The sequence below is a fragment of the Thalassophryne amazonica genome, chromosome 3 (genome assembly GCF_902500255.1).
Source record: "Thalassophryne amazonica chromosome 3, fThaAma1.1, whole genome shotgun sequence".
Taxonomy (NCBI): domain Eukaryota; kingdom Metazoa; phylum Chordata; class Actinopteri; order Batrachoidiformes; family Batrachoididae; genus Thalassophryne; species Thalassophryne amazonica.
Genome location: NC_047105.1, coordinates 116,730,939 through 116,744,167, shown reverse-complemented (window position 1 = coordinate 116,744,167; position 13,229 = coordinate 116,730,939). Strand labels below are relative to the sequence as shown.

At 41.6% G+C, this 13,229-nt stretch overlaps 1 protein-coding gene across 1 annotated transcript in view; it reads right to left on the bottom strand.

The window, feature by feature from the left end:
* Nucleotides 1-13,229, bottom strand: part of wnt7aa (wingless-type MMTV integration site family, member 7Aa) — a 65,320-nt gene that overhangs the window by 35,120 nt on the left and 16,971 nt on the right. The window contains exon 3 of the mRNA XM_034167368.1: nt 6,491-6,762. Coding sequence (XP_034023259.1) covers nt 6,491-6,762 — 272 coding nt within the window. The remainder of the gene's footprint in view (nt 1-6,490; nt 6,763-13,229) is intronic.

Genomic DNA, 13,229 nt, shown 5'->3' with positions numbered 1-13,229 from the left:
AACCAGTGATTGAGAGGAGACTCACACCCCGACATACATGATACATGAGAAGACATGCAATAAGCTATTGATCACATATTACAACAAAAATAAAAAGAACCATATAATTAGCATCAATTCAATTTAATAACTCATTTAGTCACTACACCAACAACGTTCATTCAACACTTGTGCAAATAATAAATAGCATAGCACAGTAGCTCTGATCTATGTAATCATCAAAATAGTTAAAGAATAATCATACACATGAATCGTGTAGAATGAATAACGCAGGTAAATCGTGTAGATATGTAAATTATGGAATGTTCAGATGTCTCTCTATAAAGTTATGTGTCCTCTTCACTAACTTCTTGATGTTTCACAACTTCAGTATGAGACTCAAGTTGTCGAATTCTCCCTGCTAGGGAGGCTAAAGCTCTCTCACCTTGATCAGACATCTTGGTTGAAAGAAATGATCTGGATCTTGTATCAGGATCCTGCACTTGCCACCAGGGTAACACAAAATAGGGGTGTGTCATTGGTGGGACTGAGAAATGGGTGCTCCTGATTGGATGAAAAGTGGGGTGATACAAAGCCTGGTATTTTCAATGTCTTTTTTTGTCTCACCCTGATTTTATTGCCACAGTTTCCAGGGCAGTAAAATTGATCGGACAAGTGTGTGATTTATCAGCCCTATTTTTTTCTTGTGTCTCATGAAGGCTGGTTTATGAGTATTGACTTGGTCGCGGCCACGTCACTGCCAGTTTACTTCCGCTGTCTGTCTGTCCCTGGTGTGGAACTCCGCGGCTGTAGGCACATTTTACCATAGAGATACATTGTGTATGTGGGAGTGGTATTTGCTCTTGAATTGCAGATTTAAGTAATTATTTGTTTGAATTTTGTTATGTTTCTGTTGTTAGGACCTTAGTGCGGCCTTCAACTATTCAGAGGGCTTGGATAATACTGCCCGGGAACAATATAAAACCAAATTAGCAGCAGCATCAGGACTGGCATCTCGATCATACCAACATGAAGCAGGACGATGGAAAAATGATCCCACACAATGGCCAGATGTTCAATATCCTGATATTTATTCCTAGCTCATAGACACACCAGGTATTTATGTATTTCATATAATTTATTTTGCGTATGCATTGTGAATTGGTGGTCTGCTCCAGGAGGGACGAGCTGCTGATTATTTCTCCAAAAGTAACGCATGATCGATGTGACACATAATCCTCGGTGTTTCATGATGGATTTTAATATTCTTTCTCACTTTGTTGGTACAATCCACTGCCTTGCATTGCTGAGGCATTAAAAAAAACAAACTAACAAAACAGTGGCGAAAATGAAAAACTAACACCAACTTACATTGTCCACTATGAATTGTTTTCACACCAGCCGGCATTGCTAAGCACATTGCTAAGAGCTCACAGGCACAGTTCCTGGATGTGCGACCGAGTCAATAGGGCAGATTTTTGTTGTAATATGTGATAATAAAAGTTAGCGGTTAGCTGTAACTTATGCTAAATTTTTCGCAGTTTATCGGTTTAGCGTTATAAACGTTTTTAAAAACTTTTCAATAACGGATTAGTGGTTATTGAAGCTAGCATTGTGGTTAGCTGTGCCCACCACTGGGCAACTGACCTAAACCTCACGTAGAATCTATGGGGTACTATATAACGGCTGAGTGGATCCTTGTCATTTGATTGGTGCTTTGTTTGTCACATGACATGGATTAATTCATTCCATTTGTGTTGCATTGCATTTAGAGTGCAAATTTGGTTCCATACATTTGGTACCATTGTACTCTGCACACACATGCTCACACACGCGTGCATGTGCTCGTGCGCGCGCGCACACACACACACACACACACACACACACACACACACACACACACACACACACACACACACACACACACAACACGCGCACTTCTTTGTCTTTCGGCTGTTCCCGTTAGGGGTCGCCACAGCAGATCATTTGTTTCCATCTCACCCTGTCCTCTGTATCTTCCTCTGTCACACCAACCACCTGCATGTCCTCCCTCAGCACGTCCATAAACCTCCTCTTTGGCCTCCCTCTTCTCCTCCTGCCTGGTGGCTCCATCCTCAGCATCCTTTTCCCTATATATCCTGGGTCCCTCCTCTGCACATGTCCAAACCATCTCAATCTCGCCTCTCTGACTTTGTCTCCAAACCGTCCCACCTGAGCTGTCCCTCTGATACGTTCATTCCTAATCTTGTGCATTCTTGTCACTCCCAAAGAGAATCTCAACATCTTCAGCTCTGCCACCTCCAGCTCTGCCTCCTGTCTTTTTGTTAGTCCCACTGTCTCTAAACCATACAACATAGCTGGTCTCACTACTGTTTTGTAAACTTTCCCCTTCACTCTTGCTGATATTCTTCGGTCACAAATCACTCCTGCCACCTTTCTCCATCCACTCCACCCTGCCTGCACACTCTTCTTCATCTCTTTACCACACTCTCCATTACTTTGAATAGCTGACCCCAAATATTTAAACTCATCTACTTTCACCACTTCTACTCCTTGTAACTGCACTATACCACTGGGCTCCCTCCCATTCACACACATGTACTCAGTCTTGCTTCTACTGACTTTCATTCCCCTTCTCTCCAAAGCTTATCTCCACCTCTCCAGACTAGACTCAACTTGCTCTCTACTCTCACTACAGATCACAATGTCATCTGCAAACATCATAGTCCATGGGGACTCCTGTCTGATCTCATCCGTCAACCTGTCCATCACCACTGCAAACAAGAAAGGACTCAGAGCTGATCTTTGGTGTAATCCCACCTCCACCTTGAATGAGTCTGTCACTCCGACTGCGCATCTCACCGCTGTCACACTATTCTTGTACATGTCCTGCACTACCCTCACATACTTCTCTGCCACTCCGGACTTCCTCATACAATACCATAGCTCTTCTCTTGGCACCCTATCATAAGCTTTTTCTAAGTCCACAAACACAATGTAACTCTTTCTGGCCTTCTCTGTACTTCTCCAACAGTATTCTCAGAGCAAACATTGCATCTGTAATGCTCTTTCTCGGCATGAAACCATATTGCTGCTCACAGATCTTCACCTGTTTTCTAAGCCTAGCTTCTACTACTCTTTCCCATAACTTCATGCTATGGCTGATCAACATTATGGCTCTGTAGTTACTGCAGCTCTGCACATCACCCTTGTTCTTGAAAATAGGAACCAGCACACTTCGTCTCCACTCCTCAGGCATCCTCTCACTTTCCAAGATTTTATTAAACAATCTGGTTAGAAACTCTACTGCCATCTCTCCTAGACATTTCCATGCCTCCACTGGAATGTCATCTGGACCAACTGCCTTTCCACTCTTCATCCTCTTCATAGCAGCCCTCACTTCTTCCTTATTAATCTCTTGTACTTCCTAATTTACTCTCACCACATCATCCAGCCTTTTCTCTCACTCATTTTCTTTATTCATCAGCTCTTCAAAATATTCCCTCCACCTTCTCAGCACACACTCTTCACTTGTCAGCACATTACCATGCGCGTCTTTTACCACCCTAACCTGCTGCACATCCTTTCCAGCTCTGTCCCTTTGTCTGGCCAATCGGTACAAGTCCTTTTCTCCTTCCTTACTATTCAACTTCTTGTACAGCTTGCAATATGCCTTTTCCTTCGCTTTTGCCACTTCTGTTTTCACCTTACACCGCATCTCCTTGTACTCCTGTCTACTTTCTTCATCTCTCCGACTATCCCAAAACTTTTTGCCAACCTCTTTCTCCTTATGTTTTCCTGGACCTCTTCATTCCAGCACTAAGTCTCCTTGTTTTCCTTCCACTGTCCAGATGTCATACCCAGTACTGTCCTAGCTGTCTCCCTCACATCTGCATTACATTTCCAGTTGTCCAAAATTGCTTCCCCTCCAACCAGTGCTTCTCTCACCTGCTCGCTAAATTTCACACAACAGTCTTCCTCCTTCAGCTTCCACCATCTGATCCTTTGTTGAGCTCTCACTCTCTTCTTCTTCTTTACCTCTAAAGTCATCCTACAAACAACCATCCTATGCTGTCTAATGACACTCTCTTCTGCCACCACCTTATAGTCTCTGATTTCTTTTAGCTCGCATCTCCTATAAAGAATGTAGTCCATCTGTGTGGACCTTCCTCCACTCTTATATGTTAGGCTGTGCTCCTCCCTTTTCTTAAAGTAGGTATTCACGACAGCCATTTCCATCCTTTTTGCAAAATCAACTACCATCTGTCCTTCCCCATTCCTATCCTTGATCCCATATCTACCCATTACTTCCTCATCACCTCTGTTCCCTTCACCAACATGCCCATTGAAGTCCGCTCCTATCACCACTCTTTCATGCGTGGGCACACTCTCCACCACCTCATCTAATACACTTCAGAAATCTTCTTTCGCCATCTCACAACCTACCTGTGGGGCATATGCACTGATGATATTCATCATCACCCCTTCAATTTCCAACTTCACACTCATCACCCTGTCAGACACTCACTTAACCTCCAACACACTTAACATACTCTTCCTTTAAAATGACCCCAACACCATTTCTCTTCCTGTCCTCACCATGGTACAACTTGTACCCACCGCCTATGCTCCTGCTCTTACTTCCCTTCCACTTGGTCTCTTGCACACACAATATGTCTACCTTTCTCCTCTCCATCATATCAGCCAGCTCTCTCCCTTTACCAGTCATACTACCAACATTCAAAGTCCCCACTCTCATTTCCACCCTTCTAGTTTTCTTCTTCTCCCGCTGTCTGTGGAAACGTTCTCCTCCTCTTCTTCGTCATCTTCACCCAGCATTACTCAACACGCGCATGCACATACAAAAAAATCCACTGTGCTGTCTTGAGGCTGTTGGCAGGAAGTTGAATGAAAAGCTGGACTCATTCTGGTGTGTTTTTTTTTTCTCGCTGCACTGAGAATATATATAGTCTTTTTGGTAGTACACGCGCGCAGAAGCGCCGACCAGGTTGCATGTGTGCGCACGCCTGGTTGAATGGTATGTTCCAGCTTTCACCTCATGAAATATTTATACCATTGAACTCATAAACATTCATTATTTTATACTGTCAAGAGGAAGATGAGAGACTCCAAACTGAACAATATAGATGAGCTGAAGACTGCTGTCAAAGCAACCTGGGCTTCCATGACACCTCAGCAGTGCCACAGGCTGATCACCTCTTCACCACACCAAACTGATACAGTAGGTCATTCAAAAGGAGCCACAACCAAATACTGAATGCATAAATGAGCATATTTTTCAGAAGTTGAGGTTATGTGCAGTGAGTGGAATATATATTATATATTATATATATTTTCTGAAATAAGTGACAAAAAATACTGGACTTTTTCATGACAATTTTTTTTTTGCTTTTTGTTTGAATGGATGCAGACAGACAGCAGGGATGGTGGCCAAGTGGTTAGTGTGCTTGGTTTCAGTGCGGAAGGTTCCTGGTTCAAGCCCCACCGCTGCCCATTTCTCCAAGTAATGTGGAGTTGAGCCAGGCAGGGCAACTGGTGTAAAACTTGTGCCAAATCAACATCCAGACCCACCTTGGATCTGCTGTGGTGACCCTGAATGAAATCAAGGGAAAAGCCGAAGAGACTTACTTTTTATGCAGACAGATAGACAGTGTGGTCACAAAGTGGTTCATGCACTTGCTTCCAAAGAAGGCGCCTCCTGTTTTACGACTACCAATGTTACTGACGTCATGCATAGACAGGATGGGACAAATCTTCACTATATTTTGTAGGTGGAAGAAAGCAGTCCTTGTAATATCTCTACAACAGAGGACAACAGAGGATCAAAAATTACACGAAGGTTCCTCACTTTGTCAGTGTGATGTATCATACGCGCGCCTAGAGTAAGCGTTAGCTGGTTAAATTGATGCCGATGTAAGATCAAATACTTATTACCACACTTTTCCACAAAACTCCCAGAGTTACTACCACTTTTCCTTAAAGCTAAAACGTATCTTTTAACATCTAAATAACTGTCTGCTATTGAAGAGCATGACATGCATTGTCAATGCAAGCTTAAAGTAAGCTCATCACTCCTCCTAGTGGCCTGGAGCACTTGCAGGATACAAGCCCTTGTCTTTTTGTCATTTGTCTTTCTACTTTTTATATGTACGCCAGTGTTTATAATTGCTCTGAATTAGGAATATTTTTTTTATTAATGTTGTTATTCTGTGTTGGTGCACGGAATGCATTTGTAATGTGCAGTTAACAGTAATGCACTGAAAAATGTAGCAAGCACTAAACAATATGGGTGAAGTAAATAAAATCAGAGTCAGCAGATTTGGTGCCTGGCTCCAACTACAGCACCTCTGTGATTACATTTATTTAAATGTTGCATTCAGTGTCACTACTGGTTTCAGTACTTTATTTCCCCCAATTTGTTTTATTTTTTTTCATCCTCTAGATTTTGTCACTTATAAAAATGACAGGCTTCAGAATTACACAACCATACCTTACGTCCCACTTCATTGTTATGCAAGTTCATAAGCGTCCTGGCATTCTGCTTGATCTCCCGTGCATCCACAAACACCTTGGAAAACCCCAGGCCATAGTGGATGTCTGCAGAACAGCCGCCCCACTTCCAGCCCTTGTCCTGGTTGTAGAATCCCTGCTTTTCCTTGTCACAACCGCAGCCACTCAGGCTGCCCTGGGTGCAGGCAGCGGTCACTGCATGGGCAACGCCAGCAGCAATGATGGCGTAGGTGAATGCAGCCTCCTTACTGCCTGCAACAGAAAGAAACACATTTTTATAACAACTGCAGCAGCAGCAGATTTCACTATTTCACGCACTGTCAAACCTCCTTACATACCTGGCATAGCTGCTCCAAAGCAAATCATAAAATATATGAGGCAAGCCAAACTGAATTCATTAATCAAGTTCTCTTTAAACAGATAAACACCACAAAGAAAGTCTGTGGCTCTCTCAAAGGTGCAAATAGAGTAGAACAATTTATTTGTTTCCATTAGGAGGGGGAAAAAAAAGACACATTCTTGTTAAAACTAATTCTTGAAAAGCCAGCGGTTCTATTAAAGAAAGTTGAGGTCTTGAACAGGATCCAAATGTTGGTTTGTGAGTCTTTCTGTTGATTGCATACGATTTGTAATGAAGTATTTTAATAGACACTGGCAGATAAAATATGTTATGTTTAGGAATGGTTTTGGCCCTGCTCCCAGCTGCCGTCATGGGGTATCCACCCTGTGGAGGTGAATCCGAGAGACATGCACAGCCTCCCTACATGGACAGCCGAACAGAAAGCATTTCCACTCCATAAATCTGGGCACTTCAACACAACCAACTTTTTAATTAAAAAGGAGATCATTCCTGTTCGAACTCATGTGGAAAAATTGTACACAAGACATGAGTTGCACAAGTCCTCCAATAAAACTATCATAATTACCAATTAACACCCATATAAACTCCTGTGCTCAGTGTCAGGTTTCCTGCAACTTACAGTTTCATGCTGGAACTTGTGCATCATTCCATGACTGCTCACAGACTGCCTATGACAATATTTGTAAATTATGGCTGGAAGTTCAATAACCTGAAAGTGAATCACATCGTCATTATACTATAGTTACTACAGGCTGCTACAAAACTACAGTTTTTCAGTTTATTTACAGTTAATGAAACACAGTATTTGTGATGCACTTAAACTGCAAATATTACAGTTTGAAAGTGTAATCCTTAAATTCTGAATTAGACTGCATTTATATAGCACATTAATGGTCAAAGTGCTTTACATGGATGCCTCACATTTACCTATGCACAATTTCTTCAATCACAGCCACAGAAGTCTATAACTTCTTCAGGGTTATCTGGGTGTCTTGGTGACTTTCCTCTCTAATCTCCTTCTTATACAGTCACTCAGTTTTTGAGTGCTGTCTACTCCACACAGATTTACCATAGAGTACCATACTGTTGGTGTTTCTTCACAATTCATGTAAATAAAGTCCAAGACATAATCAGTGTCTTGGGAATGTTCATGTATCCATCCAATGACTTGTCTGAAGAAAACAATGTAAAAGTGATGGTTTACATGTGCTATACTAAAGGGGGCACTTACTTATTCGCACCATTATTTTGGCTTTTAGATTTTTATTTCTTTTAATTCATGATATAGAGATTACTTTTCCCTGTGAGTTTAACCCTCTGGGGTCCGAGGGCATTTTTTGGACAGTTCAGTCTCCTGGCATAAATGTTTTATTATTGCTGTTAACAGTTCTCTCTGCATCCCACAATCAAGTTTTATGTCTCTTTTTTTTCAGGACAACCTGTGCTTTCAGAATATACGAGGTCTGATAGAAAAGTTTCCGACCTTTTTATTTTTTCAAAAAATATATGGATTTGAATCATGTGCGCTTGCATCAGCCAAGCTTGAACCTTCGTGTGCATGCGTGAGTTTTTTCACGCCTGTCAGTTGCGTCATTTGCCTGTGAGCAGGCTTTGAGTGAGCACTGGTCCACCCCCCTCGTCGGATTTTCATCGTCAGGGAAATGGCTGAGCGACTGCCGCTTTGCTCCATGAAAATTTTTTCAGAAACTGTGTGAGACAGCCAGGTGGAAACCATTCGGAAAATTCAGATGGCTTTCGGTGAAGATTCTATCGGTGTCACACAGATTAAGGAGGATTACAACCGGATTAAAGACGGCCCACAGCAGCGGAGGGTGCGCCGCGCTTCAAGCGGCCATCGACAGGCTGAAACGACCAGATCATTTCCAAAGTGAAGGCTGTGTTGATCCGGGACGTTGTGTGACTACCAGAGAAATCGCAGAAAATGTGGACATCAGCACTTTTGCGGCACATTCCAGTTACAGGAGATTCTGTAATGAAAGACGTGCGGAGGAATTCGCGCGTCAGGACGGAGCCGCTCATGGCGCAGAACAAAAAACACCTCCGTGTTAGAAGTCACACAGGACATGTTGTGACATGCCCAGCTGTTACACAATTTCTCGGATACTCACTCGACTGAAAAGCCACCGAAAGCCGTCTGAATCTTCCAAATGGTTTCCAACACAGAGGTGTTTTTTGTTGTGCGCCATGAGCGGCTCCGTCCCGACGTGTGAATTCCAACAAGGGGGGTGGACCAGTGCTCACTCAAAGCCTGCCCACAGGCGAATGACGCAACCGACAGGTGTGAAAAAACTCACGCATGTGCACGAAGGTTCAAGCTTGGCTGATGCAAGCGCACATGATTCAAATCCATATAGTTTTTGAAAAAATAAAAAGGTCGGATACTTTTCTAACAGACCTCGTATATGTTTTTTGTTGCATTTTATAAGTGTAATAAAGGTTTACAATCAAAAATAGGCAAAGAAAAAATAAAGCGAAAAATAATTTTCCACACACATTTATTCAAAACACACAGCAAACTATAATAAACAACTGTTTTGACACGTTATAAAGGTAATTTGAGGTCTTGTGTGAAAGACTGTACAACAATAAGGTTCAAACAATAAACACAAATGTACATTTTGAACAATATATACAAAATGGTCTGTGCGTTTTGTTGTCCATTGATATGGTAAACAGTGCTTTATTATTCCATTGAGAGGCTATAGAACTCTATTTTTCTTGCTTTATCAAACATATGTAACAAATGTAAATACAAATTCTGAAAATTTCTGAAAGTGCTATTTACCACCTGGTTGTCTGAATTTCTGCAAGATCCTACTAAATCACAATCATATTTTAACACATATTCAATGGATAGCTGCAGCAAAGAAGTGAGCGGGGCTGACGCAGTGTCTTATGTATGAATCATGCTGATTTTTCTACTAATTTGAAGTGCATCACGACCAATCAGGGAAGCAAACGAAAGAAGACCTAAAGGTTCCCTGACACTTGCATGACTTTGATCCACGCACTTGCATGCACTCTGCCATGCAGGAGAGTAAATTTGTAAACCGTTGTAAAGTGTGTGCGGCTTCGTGCAAGCGGGCAAAGAAAATTTTAAAGTGTTCAAAATCTCCATCTCGCATTGATTACGTGAAATTCACGTGAACATTGCGCAAACAATTAAACACTGCGTATGAGTGCGAGCGACTGCATCAGTACACCGTATCACAGCGCAGCTCATCTGAACGTTTATATAGTGAGATGTTAAATCTATCATACTTTTACAGCTAGTCATAAGAAGGAATGAACATGCAACTGTTTTACCAAGCTATTACAACATACATATTACAAATAATTACCTTTAAGACGGTTCCAATGCCCAAGGTGGGCATAGCTAACCAAAACCAAACTAACCATGCTAACTAAAATGCTTCAATAACTGCTAAGCTGCTAACTGAAAAGTTAATTTTTATAACACTAAACCGATCAACCACTAAAAAATTTAGCGGAAGTTACAGCTAACCGCTAATTTTTAGTACTGACTGAGTACGAAGTCAGCTAAGCCAGTTTCAAGTTTAAGGATCACAAGTGCTGCTGGGTAAATTCAAAGGCAATCACAAAACCAAAAACAAACAAAAAGCCAGAGCTTCTGTCTTTGTCCACCTGGCCCACTGCTACAAAAAAGAAGCATCATTTACTTTCAACATGCTTCCACTCAGACAGTTGGCAGGAGACATGAAGCGCAAAGCACCTTTCACTCATGGTTTCATTTAAAACCAACTAATTCCAGACAGTTTAGTGAAATGAATGGCAATTGTGTAATTTTTACAAAGTGAAAATATGATATTGCACATATTTTTTTAAAGGAATGCACTAATTCCTCAAGGTTGAGTGTTAAACAGACACGTATCAAAAGGCATTATGGGAAAATTCAATTGATGTGTTCTCATCACTTCCTCTTCCCCCAGCCATCAAAATGCAGAGAACACTGCTATCTACTGGATGTAAGTGTGAATAGACCAACTGTAATTTGTGTGTGGTATTGAGGTTTCAAATTCTGCAAAATGTCACAAAATTTCAGAGAATTTGCATTGAGACTGTCTGATCAGGCTGCAATTTAACCGGTGCACTGCACACTAACAACAGTATTAACATCCCAACATACCATAAAACATTTCAGACATTTTATATGTATATTACTCTGGAACAAACAGTGTTGTAGAGGACAATAAGCAGGACATTAAAAAGCAAACTTCACTTTCGCCCAGACACGAACAGGAAGCAATCACAGCTTACTGTGATTCCCATTGAAAATAACGGCGAGACAACCTGAGCTTCTCGTAGGTTTGCATAAAACAAACACAATAACAACATCTAAAAACCCAGCTAATATATTCACCAGAGTTTTAGGCACAGCATACTAACAGTTTTATGTTGCAATGTTAATGCTGTTGTCTGTGTGCAGCGGAGTTGTCAATGTTACTGACATCTCGTAGAACGGCGAACTCTTGCAGGATTTGAAACCTCAATAGGGCAAATGATCTGAGTTTACAGATGTTTTCATTGTGTTTGATTTATGTAAACCTGTGAGAACCTCAGGTTGTTTCACAGCTATTAAAGCTGCGTTTACACATAACGATGGCAAGTCACAAATGTCATGAAGTATACATTCTTGGCCACTGATCACGAATGTAATGACTCGGGGCAGAGGTGTCAGGTGTCCTCAGGAACTGCTGCAACCTGTTACCACGCGTTACGATTAATGGCATGTGTTGCTGGAGAATTATCAGGAACCATTACGCACGGTCAAGTATAATGTTCCACTCTACTGCGCGTAACAGTGCATTAAGTTCTGTCACACTGTGAATGAGGCGAATTGTCTCCACACACACACAGCATATTCATCCAACCATCAGTTGCTGAACAATTCAGATCGCTCCAGTTTGCTCCTCAAAATCCACAGCAGAAGAACTTTGTGATTGCATGCTTAGTTGGGCTCTGTGCCGTGGAGTGGCACAGAGAGAAAGGGGAGACAGCGAGAGCCAGATGGGTGGCTCCACGCAGCTCTCGTCTCACTCGTTTTCCCCAAACATCAGGCACAGCAGCAGGTGGAACACCTGCAGGAGCGCACTGAGGAGCATTGCAACGAGACTTTTAGCCGACTTGGCATCACTGTCCTTCTTCAGCATACAGCAGCAATGAAACTGAATGCGGTGAGGCAGGGTTTAATTTAGCACACGTCAGAGAACAACACTGTCACGCTCTATTAAGTCTCACCACTAATCAAGACAGATCAACACGCTCAGTTGCGAACTCCATGACATGAGGTGAAATGAGGGTGGTGCGTGACATTCGTGGAAGATTTTTTGACAGCCAAAAAAATGCTCCACAAAAATCATGAATATCACGCACCAACACGCATTATTAAGAAATGTATTCAGATGTGTTAAGTCACGTTAAAAATGTCAGGAATGTGGCAAGAATGATGCAAATATGACATTCGTAACACGTCTTGCCTATGTGTAAATGCACTATTACAGTGGATGGGGAATCACTGTGAGCTGCGATCGCTCCATGTTCATGTCATTCTGGAGGAAACTGAACTTTGCTCTTTAACATCCTGCTTATTGTCCTTTGCAGCACTGTTTGTTCCAGAGTAATACATAAAAAAATCTTTAATATTCGGTTTGTGTTTATGAAGTTCCACACAGGTTAAACATAGCAGACATGGAATATTTGTAATATTTGTATTAACAGGTTTTCAGGGTCTCATGCAGCAGTCTCTTAAAAATGTTATGAAAGGCATAAAAGTTACATTTTGGTCATATAATGTTCTCAGTGGGGTGAAATGTGGTACTTTAAAATGATATACTGTTGTGAAACTGAAATAAACAACAAAAAAAAAAAAAGCCAATTTTGACACCCCTTGTAAAGTTACTGTAACTTGTGTGTCTGTTTTTACAATGCGTGTGATCGGTGATCCACTTATATTGAGACGTTCTGAGTGAAAACTGCATTTGAGATTCACAAATATGTTGGTCTATTTACACTCCCATCCAATAAATGGCAGTGTTCTTTGCATCTTGACGGAGGGGAGGGGGAGGAGTAAGTGATGAGAGCAGATCATTTGAATTTTCCCACAATGCCTTTCGGTACGTGTGTCTGTTTAACACTCAAACTTTCGGGAATTTGTGTATTACTTTAAAAAATATGTGCAATATCATATTTTAACTTTGTTAAAATGACAGAGTTGCCATTAATTTTGATAAACTGTCCAGAATTAGTTGGTTTAAAATGAAACCATGAGTGAAAGGTGCGTTGCGCTTCATGTCTCCTGCCCACTGTCGGAGTATCA